General features: G+C 37.8%; 2 protein-coding genes across 4 annotated transcripts in view; both read right to left on the bottom strand.

Annotated features, from left to right (window-relative positions):
- Nucleotides 1-5,596, bottom strand: part of LOC132057981 (U3 small nucleolar RNA-associated protein 14-like) — a 7,904-nt gene extending 2,308 nt beyond the window's left edge. Inside the window, exons 1-6 of the mRNA XM_059450555.1 lie at nt 5,171-5,596; nt 2,875-3,022; nt 1,632-2,110; nt 1,329-1,550; nt 710-1,041; nt 330-455 (exon numbers count right to left, since the gene is read on the bottom strand). Coding sequence (XP_059306538.1) covers nt 330-455; nt 710-1,041; nt 1,329-1,550; nt 1,632-2,110; nt 2,875-3,022; nt 5,171-5,488 — 1,625 coding nt within the window. The 5' untranslated portion in view covers nt 5,489-5,596. The remainder of the gene's footprint in view (nt 1-329; nt 456-709; nt 1,042-1,328; nt 1,551-1,631; nt 2,111-2,874; nt 3,023-5,170) is intronic.
- A 6,997-nt stretch (nt 5,597-12,593) lies between these two features.
- On the bottom strand, nt 12,594-19,113 carry LOC132057195 (uncharacterized). Of its 3 annotated transcripts, none has more exons than XM_059449674.1 (5): nt 18,986-19,113; nt 16,974-17,062; nt 14,889-16,862; nt 13,598-13,796; nt 12,594-13,375 (listed from the first exon to the last, which is right to left on the bottom strand). In XM_059449674.1, exons 1-5 carry the CDS (start codon nt 19,035-19,037, stop codon nt 12,792-12,794), a joined length of 2,898 nt encoding a protein of 965 aa, XP_059305657.1. In that variant the 5' UTR covers nt 19,038-19,113; the 3' UTR covers nt 12,594-12,791. The 3 variants fall into 3 exon arrangements, with proteins under 3 accessions (XP_059305657.1, XP_059305660.1, XP_059305658.1); XM_059449677.1 differs by lacking the exon at nt 18,986-19,113 and adding an exon at nt 17,538-17,670; XM_059449675.1 differs by lacking the exon at nt 18,986-19,113 and adding an exon at nt 17,473-17,528.
- Nucleotides 19,114-19,614: the final 501 nt, after the last annotated feature.

Below are 19,614 nucleotides of genomic sequence, written 5' to 3'. Positions count from 1 at the left end.
AATGGAAACTTCAACGATGTCTTTGAGTTGGGGTCTTTGAATAGTCAAAACTCTGAACCCCAGGAAAAAGTCCTTTAACCCCTCAAAAACACAGACAAAGAGGGTAACATGACAGGGAATTACCTTAAACAGAGAATCATGACCAATCTCGATTCTTAAAGGGTCTTGGGATCAAAATGAACTTCCCTCTCGGGAAAAATTATTTTCTTCACGACACTGATGCCAATTTCTCTGGCATTTCTCACCTTCACTATCACTGTCCCTATTTTGTCTGATGTCCCCTTTTGGGTTTTTAGGTGCCTGCTTTTTGAGCACCAAAACCCTCCTACCGTGAAAATTTGTTCCTTGAGTTTTTGGCTCGTTGTTGTCTTCTAACTTTTTCAATGATGCCCATATCTCTAGACAAGCTTTGTTTTCCATCGGCTGCCTCTTTCCTTCTTTTCAATCCACGGACCGGGAAGCCGTCCCATAGATAACTTAAACCCTCAAAATATTTAGAGAAAGTAATTGGTGCAAGGAAATACTGAAGAATTAATTAAGGGATAATTACAGTTGGACCAATAAAAAAAATAACCAGCAAATGTAAAATATACATTTTGTAACATAAAATATAAATGATCAGTGTACATGTTCTATATATTGTGGCTAGCGCAAGTAATTAATTTCGCCCAACTGGCCAAAAATGAAAAAAGCCCTTGATAAAATTACCATGAAAGGTAAGGAAAGCACTCCTGACACTGGCAATTCTTCATCCCCTTCTAAGACTTGAGTGGTCTTGTCCTTTGCTTTCTTCAACAGTTTTACTGCAGCTTCCTGATCCGATCCATCAGAAGCCTCATCAAGGTCATCCTCATCACTGCTTTCTTCACTACTACTACCACTACTGTCTTTCATGTTATTTGCTTTTCTGGACAAAAGGGCATGTTGATTCAGCTGTTCATGAATAGCAGCTCGAGTTCCTTCATCTTGCAAATCCAAGCCACGTTTTAAGATGCGCTTTGCCCACTTGGAGCTGTTCTTGTGCTTCAGAGTCAAGCGCTCCTACAAACAAATTAGGGATAATTATAGTTTTGGACTTCTTAAAAGAATAATAGTCAGCAAGTGTATAGGTTTTGTCTATTAAGTATAAATATACATATAATATACATAAAACAGTGTATAGGTTTTATATATTTCGGCTAGCGCCCGTAATTAATTTGTCAGCGGGCCAAAAATGAAAAAAGCCTAAAATTTAGTCGCAAAAGAGACAAACACGATCAGAAAAAAACCAGGAAAGCAGAAAAGACTCCTAAGCAAGTTCACACAAGCAATGAATGAAATTATATTACCTCTGCCCTTTTGAATTCTTGTTTCATTGCCTGCTCTTTGGCTGCTTCCGGATCTGTTTCCATTGCAGTACCTGCTAGCTTCAATCTGTCTTTTTTCAGCAAACGATGATACACTTTTGATTTTATCTTCTTGACTCGTTTTGCCTTCATTTCATGACGGAAAAGAAGACTTTTCATCTTAGCAAGCTGGTTTTGCCGCTCCCTCACATCTTCTACAGAAATCTGCCAAAGTGGTAAACATTAAATATAATATAAAAATTTACAGGGACCATTCAAGTGTGTAAAATTCTATGACCTCCATACCTTATTAAGTTCAAGAAGTCTTGCACCATCTTTTTTATGAGCTTCAACGACCTCATGGTCATTGAAAAGGGAAGCAATTTTTTTCTCAAAATCAGTTCTTGGTTCAAATTCAGCAGCTATTGCTCCTACAGTAGAAAATCCCACATCCTTATCTTCGTCAAAATAAATAGTCGGTGCCTCTCTGTTTCTTTTGACATGAGGTTCCCATTTCGTAACATCCTTCTGCATAAAACCATAAGCTGCCTTTCTATCCAATCTCTCTTGATCTGGTTTCGGAAGAGGTGCATGAATGGGCATGGACTTCTTCTCCATCCGACTCATGGTCTTTCTAAGTTTGCTATAGTCAGACTTCCCATGGAGTGGGTCCAGAAGATCCTGGATGCTAATGCGGCCATCCCCATCCAAAATATCACGACTGGGATTATACTCAGACTCTGAATATGCCTCAGATATGATAACATCATTTTTCTTCTTCTTGCCTATCATACAGACATCTTTTGATCAGTCCTCATCATCGATTACACAATGTATTCAAAGAAATGACATGTAATGACAAAAAGTGTGTTTGGTATGACTGGAAAATGTTTTCCTAAAAATAGGAGAAAATGGAGGAAAAGATTTTCCTTAATAATTTGAGGGAAAACATTTTCTGACTCAATCAAAACACACCAACGCATCCCCAACCCACCCCGCACTATCCACCTACCCCCAGCCTAACCCCCGTCATAGCCTACTCCCCCTCCCCTCACCTACCCCTACCCCTTCTATGTCTAACCACCAGAAGTTGCACTTCGAATTCAAAACCTCAATAGTGTTTTGCTTTGAATATATGCAAATGCCCTTAAAATGACATTTTCTAACTTGCATACCAAACACAAGAAAATGAGTAGGAAAATCACTTAATTTCCGAGAAAATAAATTCTGGGAAAACATTTTTTGTCACACCAAAAACAGCCAAAAATTCCTCTTTTTTCACAAGGTTGAGGAGAATGCACAGTTTTGTGGAAAGTGGAGCACTTAATAAGCATGTTTCTCCAACAAAATAAAGGGAAAGTAACATGGAATTGCACGAAAAAGAAAAATAAACTAAAATTTAATTGATTCCCACATCACATATGGATATAAGTAGCACATACAAATCATGGTTACAAAATATATAAATGAATTGACTTTGAAGAAACAGATCATATTCTATTAATAATAGCAAAGCATGAACATCAAGAAATGTGGAAAGGAAGTTTACCATCAAAAGCATCAGTGGGAAGTCCAGTGATATCTTGCAACAATCGCGAATGCCTTCCATCATCCTCTTCCTCTTCCTCATCATTGTCTCCTCTCCGTCCATCCTCATCACCATCACCATCTTCATCATCTGAAGATACATTTTCATCCTACATAAGAAAAATCCAATGCCTATAAATCCACCATAACCAAAGAAGATTCTGCATTCTCAATTCCCATCTTCTGCAGCTAATGCAAATCAAATTTAAAAGGGAAAAACAAGTACTCCTTTTGTCCCGAGCTCTTCCCGATTCAAACTAAGTGAACTTAACCTAAGTATTAAAAATGTACTTATTCCTCATTCAATGCGAAAGTGCAACTTTTATGTCTTACCAGTAGGTTCAGAATGTTTAAAATTGAATTAGGAAAATAGAAAATTAGTCTTTAGTCTCCATAAAAGAAAAGGGTCAAACAATTAGGACCAAAGGAGTAATTAAACATATTTTCTTTTTTTTAATAACCGTGGTGTCTGAGCCAACTTGCGCGCATCTCGACTAATTCCACGGGATACCTATTACCTCCCATCAACAACAGCTACTAGGTAACTCTTTCCAACAAGGTTTAGACAGATCGAAGAAATCACCTAGTGTTTTTGACACTGCTGAGGTTTGAACCGAGACCTCATGGTTCTCCTCCCACTTCATTAACCACTAGGCCACAGTGTAATTAAACATATTTTTAACTGATTCCTCAATAGTAAAACTTAGGCATAAATATCAACTACAGCATACTTCTTGTAGCTAACGGGGATCAACGACGAGAGAGGCACAGTAATGATGGGTTCAGATGAACAGAGAAACTAACTAAACTCTACCATTTTAGCCCACGGAAGGAACTCTACCAGTTGCAATCACACGCGCAACCAGACCAGTATTGCAATAGGATATAGAAAGCACTAGAGATATAAAAATTTGAACCCATTGTTTTTGAGTTTCCAATTAAAGTGCAACGCTAGCAGAAAAACTAGCCCAATTTCTAACAACGAAATTAAGTTTGAAATAACAACAGAGAGTAAAAGAAGCTGAAACTTTGTTGGTTCACTACTTTATAGCTATATCCATCAATGAAATAATCGACTCAAATCGCACAGAAAAAAAAAAAAAAGAGATTTTTACAAAAACATACAACCCAGCATAATATATTACACCTAGATTAGCCATATTTTCAGTTTACATTCGCATAATCAACTTCTTCTTTTTGGCAACAGTGCTCAGACACATTATACGGTAAACAATGTGTCCACATTGTATAAAAGTATATAATAGTGGATAAGAGGTGTTTAAGGGAAAATTGGGCTAAATCTGGTAACTAAGAAAAACTGGGTAACTATTCCTTCCCAGTAGGCACAGAGCGTATTTTTCCAAAAAAAAAAAAAAGATTTTTACAAAAATACACAACCCAACCTAATAGATTACGCCTACATAGCCATATTTTCAGTTCACATTTGCATAATCAACTTAATTCTATTCCCAACAGTGCTTATACACACGGTATACAACATTATACACTTACGTAAACAATGTGTCCAATAAGAGGTGTTTAAGGAAAAAATTGGGCTAAAACCGGTAACTAAAGAAAAACTGGGCTAAACAAGGTAAATATTCTTTCCAACTAGACATAGAGCATAATTTTCCCATGAGAAATTTTCAAAAATATTAGGCCACATAGCCCAACACACAATATTATACAACATTATACCTGGGGAAAGCATTATACATAATTTATCAACCTTGTATAAAGTGTATAATAGTGTGTTTTGATTTTTAGGGAACCAGTGTGCACCCCGCTTCGCCTTTGGGCGCGCGAAATTAAACCCGCTCCTGTGCAATAACAGTGTATAATAGTTTATAAAAGGTCTTTATACACAAATATGGGCTAAATTGGGTAACAAACTCAAAGTATGGGATGTCGCGTAAATATTTTCTTCCAGCAGACATAGAGCTTAATTCTCTGTTAATCTAATCTAATTTAGCTCCGACATTAGTCAAATTGACTACTAAAATTTGTTGGTTCACTACTTTATACTAGTCTATATCCATCAATTTAAAATTTGACTCAAATTGCACAAAAAAAAAAAAAAAAATCAGTACCTCAAATTCATTTTTTGCAACAGTGAATATACACAGGGTATACAACATTATACAAATGTATAAGAGGTGATTAAGGCAAAACTGGCCTAAAATGGGTAATTAAAGAAAAACTTGGCTAAACAGTGTAAATATTCTATGCCAGTGGACATAGAGTGTAATTTTCAGTACCTCAAATTCATCAGGAAGTTCATATTGAAAATTTTCAACAGGATCAAACCGACGATTTTTTCTGGTTTCTTCTTCAGCAACAGCTTCTTCGTATTCATAAAAGTCATTAATAGCATCATCAGTACCAATTTCTTCATCATCGGATTCATTATACCTTTTTCTTATTTGAAGCTCTTTTAACATAGCATTAGGTAAACGTGGACCTTTTCTTTTACCATCTTTCCCTTTATTATTACCACCACGTTGTTTTTTGTTCTTAAAGTCACGCGCTTTGTTTTGTTTGTTTCCTTCATTGCTTTTTCTCTTTAGACCTGCCATAAGAAGAATAGGAGGGCGGTGGATTTGACGCGCCGCCGGGGAGAGTGGTGGTGAATGAAGGTTTTTAGTGGAAGAAGTAGCGCAAATCAAGAGGCATGAGTGTTTAGTAATGAAGAAAACCTGGCTAGGATGAATAAATGGGCCGACTTTGAGCTTCTTTAAATGGGCTGGTATTTTTGTCATTGGGCTGGTATTTAATTTTTATTATCAATCGAACTAGTTCATTTTTCATCCTTCTTTTCGGGTGGTCTCCCCTCAAATTGCGGGTCTTTAATTTTTATATTTGGCCTAAAATATCCTAAGATTTTGGGTTTTGAACCTTGGCTTAGTTATCAAAACAAAAATAAATTCGCAAGGCAAGGCTTTGTAAAAAGTAGAATATGCGACAAACTTTTAGTTATGCCTTAAGGCAAAGTCTACCGCATAAGGCACACCTTGCCTTGCGAATTTATTTTTTTAACTAAGCGGGGATTCGAACCCAAAACTTCAAGATATTTTCAGCCACCTATTTAAGTGAAGGGCAAAAATTAAAGACATTAAAAATTTTGTGCGGATTATCCTTCATACGGACTAGTCTTTAATTTTTGTCCCTCATATATGCAGTCATTAATTTTTCCCCTACTACTTATTTCATTAAAATATTCACATTTGTTTCGCGCGGCATAATTTTTGTAACATTTTTGTTTTGCGGAAACTGCACTTTTGTCTTACTCGGCATAAATTCTGTAGGAATTAAGTTATGTGAAATGGAAGAAAACCTGATTAGAGTGAATAAATGGGCCTACTTCGTTTGGATGCTAATTTCTCTTCGGACTGAAAAATATGAGAATGAACTTCGGCCCAGATGGAACTAACGGGCTATAAGAAAACGAAAAAGTTGTGGGTCATTTGCGCCTTTGTTCTTGTTTTGTGCTAATCTTTAATTTACGCCCCTCATGACAAAAAAAATCGCAGGGGACCATAAGTTTATACTTTTGTATCATTATATCCCATAAATTATGCCTTGGCATGACTTTAATTTCTAAAAAACTTATGTCCCGCTAGATATAAGTTCGATTTTGAAGGATAAAAATTAAAAACCAGTCCATTTTAAGGGAAAAACGTGCAATTTTATCTTCAAACACTAGCCCAAAAGCACGACTCATTTTAAGGTGAAAAATTTATGGGGCTCCCTACTTTGGTTGTCTCGTTTAACAGGTACCTGCCTTGCGTTTTATTTTGCACGAATAGCAATATTAAGTAACTTTCGAACAAAAGTTACACTATATTGCTTATTGTAACTTTAAGTCATTCTAAGTTTCAGTTGAGTGTCGGTATAATAGTTTAAAAGAAAACAAAGAGTAAATATTTAGTTGACAAATTAACGATGGTAATTAACATTATATAAAACATAAAATTTGGCATTGTATAATAACGGTAATTTAAAACAGTCAAAGTAATATCATAATCTCCAAGTCTTTACAATTAAGAAAACTTATGCCGAACTTTAAATGGAGGGCCAAACTATCCCATTTCGAATGGTTCAAGAGAAAATTGGCGCATTTTTCGTTGTTTTGAGCAACTCTTAGCAGGAAGGGGTATTTTTGAGCTATTTGGTTAGTTGGAGGGCGTTTTTTAGCCAAAAACGTAATAGCGACAACATTTTTAGATAATGTCACCGTGGCAAAATTTGGCGGTAGCAAGGCGCCATTAGTGGTTAGTGGTGTCACGACAGTGGCATTTTTAGTTTAATATTTTCAAATTTAAAGTATTCCAATTTCCAAATTTGATATTGTATTTCCGATCTAAGCTTCATTTTTTATTCGTTAGGTTAATGAGTTTATCTATTTTGACTTGAATTAACATAATAGTTTGATAAATCATAGAGTTCAATTCATTGGGTTAAGTTAACAAACGGATCATGGTCCAACCAATTCAACCTCGAGCAAGTTGTGTAAGTTATTAAAAATAGTTTGATTTTGTCACCCCTTATTGTCTAATTCAGTACTTCCCCTTGGTACCGATAAAGAGGTTTGTAAACACTACGAGAATAAATTCTTTTCTTTTCCTCAATCACCAGACAAACGAAAATCTAACTCCATTTGTCAGTAAGACTATTCCTCTATCAGCTTTTCCTAACGTTCCGATTGTTGAAGTGACATAAGTAATAACAACATTGAGGCCTCACAATTTCAGTGAGATTCGATCTCGGTTGTTTCCAACTTTACAACTTGGAGAGGTTCATTCATATGTGGATTAGATACATCAAGACGAAATCTAATACTATTGAGGAACCGAAAGGAGAATACAACTAATTTAGAACTTAGTTAGAAGGAGTTGTTGTAAGAAGGTAATAATCTGCTTGCATTAATCTTTGTCAACATGTGTATATATACAAAGATCCTAGGCTATAATAAAGGTAACTAAATATACACCTAACCATAATGGTAACTAAATATTCTTTTAATATATTTACATCAATAAAGATGGTAACTAAATATTTACATAATATTCTAACACACCCTATGATCGAAGCGGAGGTTTGGGGGACTTACAATTTTGTCCATAAAAATCTTCAAATAGAACCAAGGAAGACCTTTAGTAAATATGTTCGCGATACGATAGCGCGATGGGACATGTAGGACACGTACATGACCACGAGCAACTTGTTCACGGACGAAGTGAATATCCATCTCGATATGCTTAGTGCGTTGATGTTGAACGGGAGTTGCAGGATAGATATATGGCACTAACATTATCACGTACACCAAGTAGCCTTTCGTATTGGACAATGAAGTTCTAGAAGCGATTGCGTAGCCAGCCAGCAGACTCGGTAACAACATTGGCTACCCCTCGATATTCGGCCTCCGCGCTAGATCGAGACATGGCGGACTGCCCGGCAGCGGACCAAGAAATGAGATTATCATCAAGAAAGACGAATAATCGGAAGTCGAACGCCTAGTGTCCGGACAACCATGATACGCATCAGGTATACGAGTGAGTGGTGGGTTTAGATGGATAAAGATGCAAGCCATGATCAAGGGTGCTTACTTAATATAGCGCACGATACGTTTGAGAGCATTCGTGTGGACCTCCGTCGGGTTATGCATGAATAGACAAATTTGTTGCCTGGACTTGTACGAAATGTCGGTCTCGTGAACGTGAGATATTGCGGTGCTGCACTTGCGGTGCGATAAAGTGAAAGATCCTTAAATGGTGAGGTAGAGGTGGCGCTTAACTTCGGTTTGGTGTCGGGGCGTGGCCGCAGCTGCATAAGACGACATCTTGCTCGTTTGTGATCTCTTCGGCGTACTTCTTTTGAGATAAAAATAAACCACTGCGTGACGAGTAAGCTGCTATTCCCCGAAATAGCGAGTGGTCCAAATCCTTCGCGCAAATTCGAGTTGAGAAGTGTCATGATAGACTTGCGAAGATCATCAGAGGAGGTAGTTAAGATGATATCATCCATATACAAAAGAAGATACGCCATATCAATACCTTTTCGGTAGATGAATAGAGAATGATCAGACTTGTTGTGGGTGAAACCAATGCTAGAAACATAGTCAGCAAATCGTTTGTACCAGGCCCGGGGAGCTTGCTTGAGGCTATATAAGGACAGTAGCGAGACATAGTCAGGATGTGTAGGGTCTCGGAAACCCATGGGTTGATTCATGTAGACAGTTTCCTCGAGTTCACCATGTAAGAATGCATTTTTCACATCAAGTTGGTCAATAGGCCAAGCATTAGAGAGAAATAGACTGAGAACAGTGCAGATGGTCGCCGGTTTCTGTGGGCTAAAAGTATCACCACTGATCACTCAGCTTGTTGAGTTTTGCCATCACCTACAAATCGGGCTTTATGCCTCTCAAAGGAACCGTCAGAGTGTTCTTTATGTCTAAAAATCCACATAGACCGAATAACATGCATATTAGGTGGGCGAAGCACTAACTCCCACGTCTTATTTTTAATAAAGAGCCTTATATTCATCTTAGCCATTTTCCAATTCGGGTCACGTAAGGCGGACACGGGGTTACGAGAAAGGGGAGATTTGGACGCATGAGTGATGAAGGCTGTATTTTGGGTTAGGCTTGACAATACCGTGTTGACTCTAGTGATCGGTTTTTGGAATAGGGGAGGGACGATGGGGTGGCGGACGGGGGTGGACGATGGGGTGGCGATAACGGTGAGGGTGAGCGGTGTGGCGTGGGTGGTGGGCTACTAGAACCAGTGGGCAGCGGAGTATGGTCGCTGGAAGGTGGGCTGTTTTGCGAGGCTAAATGGTGGATTACATAAGAAGAGGGTCCATCATCCAGAAAATCATAATGGTGACGATCTAAGGAAGTATGTAGCTTAGCAAAAGGAAATTAGGTTTCATCGAACACGACATGACGACTTATGATGATTTTCTTGGATGATAAATCATAACATTTGTAACCACGATGATGGGATGGATAGCCTAAGAACACACGTAGGGTGGAACGGGCTTGAAGCTTGTTAATGGTATTAGATGGGAATAGGGGTAACATAGGCAACCCGAACACCCGAAGATGAGAATAGGATGGGTCTTTGTGATAGAGTACTTTGAGAGGAGATTGACAGGCTAATCCTTTATGAGGAAGAATGTTGAGGAGGTAAGTGGCCATTTGTAATGCATGATGCCAAAAAGAAAGAGGTAAAAACGCATGAGTGAGTAAAGTACGAACCATGTTGTTTATTGTTCGAATTTTTCTTTCGGCCTTTCCATTTTGTGATGAGGTATGAGGATAGGAGAGGCGAAAAGACAAGTCATTAGATTTACAAAACTCCCAGAATGGACCGTTATCAAATTCCCTACCATTATCACATTGAATGTTCTTTATTTCCCGTTCAAATTGAGTGCGAATGAAATTTCGAAAGACTAAGAAAGTGGTAACGTTTGAGACTTAGTTGATAAGGGAAATGTCCACAAAAAATTAGAGTAATCAAAAAAAGAACAAAACATAATATTTGTGGCCCGAAAAGCTCAAAACGGGAGATGTCCAAAGATCACTATGGATAATATCAAATGGGATACATGTTTGTGAATGAGATGCAACAAATGACAATTTAATCTGTTTTCCAAGAGTGCAGGAATGACAAACATGAGACTTAATCGGTCCATTACATTTAATAAATTTATTTTGCCTAAAGGAGTCGAAACGGTGCTCGGATGACTGACGATCATACCACATAGATGAAGTTAAATAAAAGACGATGGTGGTGCGGTGGTGATGGGATAAAGCTACCCAGGACTATCACATCTCTCATTAGATCAAATCCGGTCCGGTAATCCTTTGTGAAAAAACCAAAAGGATCAAATTCAACGAGCGGAGTTATCATGGTGAATTTTCGAATTGAGACTAGGTTCTTGATAAGATGAGGAGCATGAAGAACATTTTTTAAGGCTAAAGGTCGGTTAGGGGGAGCTAAGTTGGTATGACCATAACCACGAATTGGAATTGAATGACCATTTTCGACAATTATACCACGATTATTGCTCAAATTAAAATAAGACGAGAGGTTACCTTGCGCGGATGTCATATGAGAAGTGGGCTTGCGGTATCCATACCCACGATTTGCATGGGAGGAGTGAGCCCCAGTGTGTGCGTCGGCCTCGATGTCGGTTGGAGTGGGGTGAACGTCGGTAGAGTAAGCTTGTGGTGGAGCGTGGCCCCAGTATGCCCACTTTGCCTGCGGTAAGTGTTGGTGTGGCCGTGAAGTAGTTGGATACGGACAAGGAGGCACGAGCCACGGCATGTAGGGCCAGCTGCCATTCTTTGTGCATTCCCCGTCAATTGCCCCGCCCTTTATTCTTGGTGGTCGTGGTCTTTAACTTGCTGCGTCCACGTCTACCAAAACTCACTCTTTGTTTCGGTTGTTCTTTTTCCCTTTTGCCACCTTTTCTGCCCGCGGTTCTTTACACCGTTGTTGTTGCGGTTTTGATGCCTTTTACCTTTATTATTCGACGGTTTGGGTGGTTATTTCCGAAGAGGGATTATCGTCGTAATCCGAGCAATCATGGCATTAGCGGATCGTGGCAGGCATTGTTTGGTGAAGCTATTTCTTCGAGAACGAGCATGGAACGGGCTTGATAGAAGAGAGGAAAAGGATTGCTTTGACGGATGACTGTACCCACCCCCTTATAGGCGTCAGTGAGTCCGGCTACCATTTAAAGGACGAGGCGGTTGTTGGAGGCGGAGCAAGACGTTCTTAAGTTGATCGGATAGAATCTTGAGTCGTTGACAATACGCGGAAGCATTAGGAAGTCCTCCATATTAGTGTGAGAAAATTCATGCTCAAGAGTGACGGCTCAAGAATTTTTGTTGTCTTGGAATATGTCATGTGACCTATTCCAAGCTTCCATGCGTGGAGTCGGGTTCGAGGATAGTATGCAATAGGTCAGTAGAGATGGTAGCATAAATCCATTGAAGAACCGCGGCATCAAGAGTCGACCATAACTCTTTTTCAGCATCGATTTTGGGCACCTTTTCTTTCCCGGACTTCGGTGGAATGATATGGTGGAGGACTCTGTGTGACTTGGCGTGGATTTTGAAGAGTTCCACCCATGTCCCATATTGGACGTTTTCCATCTCAAGAGTGATGGAGATGTGATTTTTGATGTTGGAGACAGCCAAAGGTGAGTGGAAGAAGGACTTGGTGGAGTCAGATGAGGAGGAATCAGTTATGGTGGCTGATTGTAGTAGAAAGATGATGATGTTGACGCAGAGATGGAGGAAGAGAGAGGAGCAGAATCGTGCCCTAGTCTGAGTTAGGAGGAGTTTTATACACCAATTGTTGCTCAAATGTACTAATTTAGAACATAGTTAGGAGGAGTTTTATACACCAATTGTTGCTCAAATGTGAGGCATTTACATGCACAAGAGTTTTCGGTATGGTTTTCGCCATATGTATGTGCACGTGCATGCACAATCTAGCGAAGCAAAGCACATTTAACCCAAAGTAGAAATATTTACTCTTTTTAATGTTATATTATATATTAAGATTGAATTGTTTTTATGATCTTCTGTCTTTTCCTCGGCCCAGATGCCGAGACAAGGAAATATAAAAGGAAAAACAGATTCAAATTGAACATCTACACGCTTATGCATTTTGCTGTGCTTGCAGAAATCAACTTCAGAATGCTTATATTTCATGTAATGCGAGTGGCCGATACTGGCACTTTAAATGTCATCAAGCTATATTATAGTTAATACTAGGGTGGATGCAACATTTGTAGTTTATTAGTTATCTCCTAAAAACTTCGCATCTTTTGTTATCGAGTATGAAACTACTACCTAGATTGCACCTACATAGTTACAACTTCTACTATGAGGTCCTCTATCAACAATTTCTCAATGTCCTTACCTATCAGATCAATATCATCCTTGAGTTCTAGCCAATGCATCTCTTCCACAATATTAGCGGGCGTGTCCGCATTTGCAGGATCTTCTTGGGTTCTCAACAGTTGATGCAGAATGTTTTTCATCCCATATGTCTGCCACTTCCAGTTAATACCCTGTATTGGCTTCACCCAAGGACAAGGATCTACATACTTCTTTAGAATCTCCAGTAGACCCGAGTTTATACGGTCAAACAGTAGCCGTCTTTCATACCTTGGTCCAGTTGTTTCATCAGTGTACTTTTTCTCAAGATTATCGAAAATCCAGGGACTCAAAGGACAATCCAGAGAGTGGCAAGATGTTACAAATGTATCAGTGTCGGATGCCTTCAACCCAGAGTCCGTTAGCACATCCAATGTGTAAGAAGATTGCCAGCTTTGGGACCTTAAACTACAATTTTCTTCAAAGGACTCAACCTCGTCATCACTTACTACGACATCAGCATAAGCATCTGACTCCATCTTGAGGAGCTTCAGTTGCATCCGAAGCTCTGGTGAGAATAGAAGTATGTGAATAAATAATTCTTGACAAAGATAATGTACTAAAACTTAATAATAACAACAAGAACACGCAATAATAACAATAATGAGGAGAACGTCAATAAAGGCTCAAATACTAGAATTGTCATCAGGCAAAGCACTTTGATTGCACAGGAGATAGGAAGTCATATTTTGCAAATAATTGCTAAACATGGTCAAGAAATCATACTCACCATTAAGTTCAGCACCGACTCTCTCAAAACATTCTGAACCAGAAGACGCATCTTCTGTAAACGGAACTTCCAGAACAGAAAGTGGACTAGGATGATCAGCCTCTTTGGAGCTTACCGATGACTCAGGCTCAGCTACAGGATACTCCGAAGCAACAGAAGCTATTGCAGGTGATGCTGGTGATGGTTCCGGAAGTGTTTCCTATCGATAACATAAAGCTCAACAATAAGATAAATATGACTTGAAACTCCGAAAAACATAACTAGAAATGTTTTGTAAATATATAAACAAATAGATCCTTGGTGCTTTAAAACCTAATTAATCAAACCCCACAGTCTGCCCACCCCTTTTGGTTGGAGCTTACAGCTCTCCAAAGCAACTACTGAAACTGTCCATCTATCTATGCTCATAGAACATTACAATAGGCAAATTTTACCCCAAAAAGCGAGTTTTAATGACATGTTATTACGTATGCATTTAGCACGGTGAGCATATGCAGTGCGTGCCATTTAATTACATGTGCATTTGGTATATCTTACCTACCGGCTACCATACCAGCAAGACAAGCTTTTCAAATTGATCCAAGCAAGAAAGCTTTTGCTCTGAGTTAACAGGCAAGATAGTAACTGCTGTATATATATTTACTTCTTGATGAGTTAGTATTATGCAATGGGCAAAGAAAAAGAGGCAGTCAACACGCAGTTTAGAATAAGTACAAAAGATGCAAATGCTTTACAAGTGAAATCTGATGCATAGAAAGCCTTTCTAACTACCATCATCTCACGGTATTAAACTTAAATAGCAGAATTTTAAGAGACTAAAGCAGAAGGCTGGCAGTATCAGTCAGATTGCTCAACTAGAAATTCATAAAAAGCACATCACCCTATAGTGGAATTTTCCAGCCAGAACCGATATATTTTCTGTTTCAATATTACTAAATAGGGAAGATGCACTTAGTGCTGGCCATGCTACTTCAACAAGTTAGTCATTGTGGCCATTTCTAAAAGCAGTAATGTCAGAGGAATAAGATGCCAAATAAAGGAAACTATCACCAGCGATCGCTGCAACATCTATGTTCTATGCAGATTCTAAAACACTAGTGCAAAACTTATCCCCAAACCAGAAGCACATCAGTTACCATGTCAAAGCCGAGACAAACAAGGCAAGCCAACAGGTTTACAGCTAGTGAGAAAGAAAGAGATATACCTAGAAAGAGATATACCTACTATGCTTAAGTGGATATAGATGTGAAATTATGGAAGATGTGAAACATCTACAAGAGAATTAACAAACCTGTAGAATTGAGACCTCTTGGTTAAGAGGAGAAGCACTTCCACATTCTGCAGGTAGTTTCTGAAGCAGCTGTACAGAATATTCTGAAGACAGGGTTATACTCTCGGTTACAGCATCATCTGAAGCATTAGTATAACTCATTCCATCTGCAGAAGGCACTTGAGAAGTTAAAGGCAGCAGCTTCTCAGATAGGTTCTCTTCTAGATTCATATCAGTTCTCTGGCATAGCTTGCCTTTTGACGAGGAGTCACCAGCAAGACGAGAGGAATGAAGTTTCTTCTTGCTGGATCTAGCGTCTTTTGATATGAATTTGTCTCTCAAATTCAGCACACCATCCAATGACCTACTTCTGCGATGATTTACTGACTGTTCCTGATTTACAGTCTCTTTGGAAATTGAGTATTGCTTATTAGAAAAAACTTCCCGTCGTCCTCTGGTTCTATGCTTTTTGTTGCAAAAAGGTGGAGAAGTTGATCTGTATCCTGATGAATCATTAATACATACATCCTTCCAACCATCTCTACTACTAATACCCAGTGGGGAATCCCATTCAGTAGTTGCTTTCCTGCCACCAGGTTCGTCAGTGGCTTCATCAACATGCACCATGTCACAATAATCGTCCTTCGTTCCCTCATCAGCTAAAGAAAGCATTTCACCTAGCGTACTACTCTTACCAGCCATTTCAATGTCTTGATAATATTGAGTCATCTTCCACCTCTCAGACAACCTCTCCTTTGCCTCCCTGCCCACTGATGATTCAGAAGAACCTAGCGATGAAGATTTTTTCAGATTACCCCTACCAGATGACTTCCTAGAAGACAAAGTTGTAATGTCTGACTCACCAGTCGAGTCACTTTCATAAACATCACAAGAACTTTCATCTCCAGCATATCCTTTAACACCAGAACCTCTAAAATATGCATCACCATCAACAGGCCCAAAAGATTCTCGCATCCGTCTCGTAATTTCCTTTGCCATATCTCTTGCTTCGTTTGATTTGGGCCTTGAGATCCCCATATTCTTGGATGAATTTCTCTCTTCCTCTTGTCCTGCTCCCCCAGGTGAAGCACGAGGATATTGTGCATGCTTCCTCACATCAGGGTGATATGGAACAGAAGTAATATCACTTTGTGTTATCCCAAGGTTTGGCTTCAGAACAACAATTCTTGTAGGTAGCATGTTTTCCTCCTTTCCTTCAGAAAGAACCGGTGACGACTTCTGGGAATTATGCTCACTATAACGATGCTGTGACTGGAGTAAGAGACCATCAACGCGCTCTTTCTGCTGGTTGATGCCTTGTTTACGTGAACCACCTCTAACAGATTTGGAGGGTTTGGCACTGCCTTCATATTTCACAGAATTTGATGGTTTTAAAACTGCTATGTGACTGCATGTAGAACTAGCAGTGTCAACTTGCAGGTCCTGCAAGTGCTTCACAAACAAGGAATCTGGTTCCTGAAGATACCTCAACAATAAGTCCTTATTTGATTCAAGCTCCTCAAGAGTGTCATCAAATTCTTTTGAGTTCTGAAACCTTTCATCAGTCGAAAGACGTTTTGCATCCATAAACTTCTGCTGTATAAGTGCCATATCAGGAGTGGCAAATCTTCCGGTTTCACTCCATCTTGATGAATGACGACGGTTGGCAACATGTGATGCTTCCAAATCCTCATATACATCCTTGAATTCTTGGTGTTCCATGGAGCTTCTTTGACTTGGGTGTTCATCGAATAGCTGCCTCCTCTTCCTTGGATCTATCTGTTCATTTCTATGTTGGCAGCTGTCTGAAAACCTTCTCTGCTGTCTACCAATATGCTGCGGAGATGGCATCCCTTCGAGACCCATCAATCTAGCAACAATGCTGGGCGGCCTTCTCTTTGATTCACCTTCTTTTGCCATTTCTTCTGCAAGCAACTCTTTAATTGGTGTTCCAGTAACTCGTTTGGAAGAACTCTTCCCTAAATCATGCATAATCTACAGGTACAAAAAATATTTAACGAATGTCAGCTTATATATAATTTATGCGACGAATAATTAACCATAATATATTCAAAAATGCTAATTAATCTATACAAATTGGCTGACCTTATCACCCCTAGCAGATCCATCACAGTAGGAACGAGAATTGAGAGCCACTTTCGGTGTAGCAATCTGTTTTTGTACTAGTCTACTTCCTGGACATAGGATCAATAACAATGTCAGTACTCACTTTTCGTATCATCAATTAAAAAGAGGTAGCTGCAATTCAGATGAAAATTCAAGCTGAGGAATAAAAGAAAAGTAAGTGGGCGTTTGGACATAAAAATTGTGAAATTTGAAAAAAAAAGTAGTTATTGTTTTCAAGTTGAAAATGGCATTTGAAAATCGTAGTTGTATTTGGACATGAATACAAATTGGAGTTGTTTTTGAATTTTTGTGAGTGATTTGGAGTGAAAATTGTGAAAACAGCTTTTTGGAGTTCTTCAAATTCCCGAAAATTGTAACAATATGTCCGAACAGTTTGAGTGAAAAATATACATCACCAAACTTAACATGCTCAGATAGCTATGGAAGATTAAACAGAGAAAAAGTAAATTAACAGCACCATTCAAGAATTCATGTTAGTGAACTTCAAGGAAGAGAAAGTGAAGTATAATTAAGCAAAAACACCTTTAAGTGAATCAACCCATGGCTTATATCATAATGATAAGAAAACAAATTGGAACAAAAACAAAATGATGGTGTTGCCACTACATAAAGGGACTAATCATTCATACAAATACAGCTTAACTTTAACAAAAGTAAGAACCAAAGAGAGTACTTCCTCAAAAGTAAGAACCAAAGAGAGTACTCCCTCCGTTTCAATTTGTCTGTCTTACTTTCATTTTTAGTCTGTTTCATAAAGAATGGTTTTTTCTTCCTTTTTTGGCTACTCTTTAATTTCAACTTTCCACATGACATGTTTAAAACGGCAAGATTAAAGAACATTTTGGTACACTCTGCATATCTTTAGTTATCAACCACAAGATTCAAAAGCCTTCTTTACTTTCTTAAACTCCATGTCAAGTCAAAACCAGACAAACAAATTGTAGAAATAAAAACAAAAGCCATACCTCATGGGCATGTACATAACAAGGGAAAAAAGCAATTGTCGAGAAAAAACAAAGAAGAAGACAGTTGAAAAAGAAACATTAAATGTACCATTCCATCTTTGAAAATAGAAAAAAAAAAATTGAAATTAAAAAAAGGAAAACAAAAAGAATACAATGTAAATTTGAAAGAGAAATTCAAAAAAAAAAAAAAGAGTCAATTACTTCCAGATAATCGAATTTTGCTTGCCAAATTAAAAACTAAAAAAAAAATGGCATGTATAAGACAAAGAAAATCTTACTTTGGCAAAAGTTTTACTAATAAATTATCATCAGAAAAATTTAGAGAATACTTCCAATGGCCAAAATTTATCCAAAAAAAAAATAATAATGTAGTAATAAATAAATTCCTATTTTTTCGTTTTTGTTAGTTTGGTCAAACAGATCTTTTAGAAACGATTATTCACTTAAAAATATTATCATAATTTAATTTCCTTTTTCATTCATTCAAAAAATTCAGCTCATTAAAGCACCATTACTCGTAATTCTAATTTCTAAGAAACAGTTTAGCATTCAATATATCTTCATACTTTCTTCATTTCTTCACAAAATCTCATCAACCAAACAAAGCATAAGAACAAAGATAAATCTTTCAGAAACGATTTTTTCACTGAAAAAAACCCTATTTTAATTTTATTTTTCGTTCATTCAAAAAATTTAGCTGATCAAAGCACACAAAATCGTAATTCTAATTTCTAACAAACAGTTTAGCATTAATACTTACTTCATTTCTTCACAAAATCTCATCAACCAAACAGAGCATAAGAAAACAATTTTAATTATCATGACTTAGTTTCCTTTTTCATTTATTCGAAAATTTCAGCTAAATCAAAGCAGCAGTACTCTGTAATTCTAATTTCTAACAACAAACAGTATGAGCATTCAAAATATCTTCATTGCTTCACAAAATCACATCAACCAAACAGAGAATAAGAAGGAAGAGAAATAGAGTGAATTGACTGAAATAACCTTCCATAATTCCTGAAGCACTCCTACTCTTCCTGTGACGATTTTTCTCCATTACTTTTCTAAAGCTCCAAGAGACAGCAACACAACAAAAAGCACAAAAAAGTAAACAAAAACCAAAAAAAAAAAAAAAAAAACGGAAAGATAAAAAATAATAAAAAAGGTAAAAAAGGATTTTGAAAAGAGGAGAGAGGGAAGTAAGAAGAAAAAAAAAAAAAAAAAAAAAAAAAAAGAGAGTCTAATTTAGATCGTAAATCTCGGAAAAAAGCAACAACAAACCACCTCGAAATTCACCACTAGCTTCATCACAAAAAACACAAAAACAAAACTCAAAAATAAAAAAATCTAAAAAAAACCTAGCTCTCTAGTGTTCTTGTTGTTCTTCTTCTTCTTCACAGTTCTATCATTTTTGAAAATGACATTGATAGAGAGAGAAATTAAGAGAGAGAAAGTGTGATTAACGGATCACATTGTAGAGAGAGAAAGAAAGAGAGTAAATACGTATAGAGAGAGAAACAGTGACACAGAGAGGTGGACATTAATGAGGAGCTTATATCACTCTACCTATGAGAGTTCTTTTTTTTTGTTGGGTGCAGAGAGAAACTAACTACCACTCTTTTGTGCGTGTGTGA

The sequence above is a fragment of the Lycium ferocissimum genome, chromosome 5 (genome assembly GCF_029784015.1).
Source record: "Lycium ferocissimum isolate CSIRO_LF1 chromosome 5, AGI_CSIRO_Lferr_CH_V1, whole genome shotgun sequence".
NCBI classification, from domain to species: Eukaryota; Viridiplantae; Streptophyta; class Magnoliopsida; order Solanales; family Solanaceae; genus Lycium; species Lycium ferocissimum.
The sequence above is the reverse complement of the archived record's forward strand: the minus strand, read 5'-3'. Positions and strand labels throughout refer to the sequence as shown.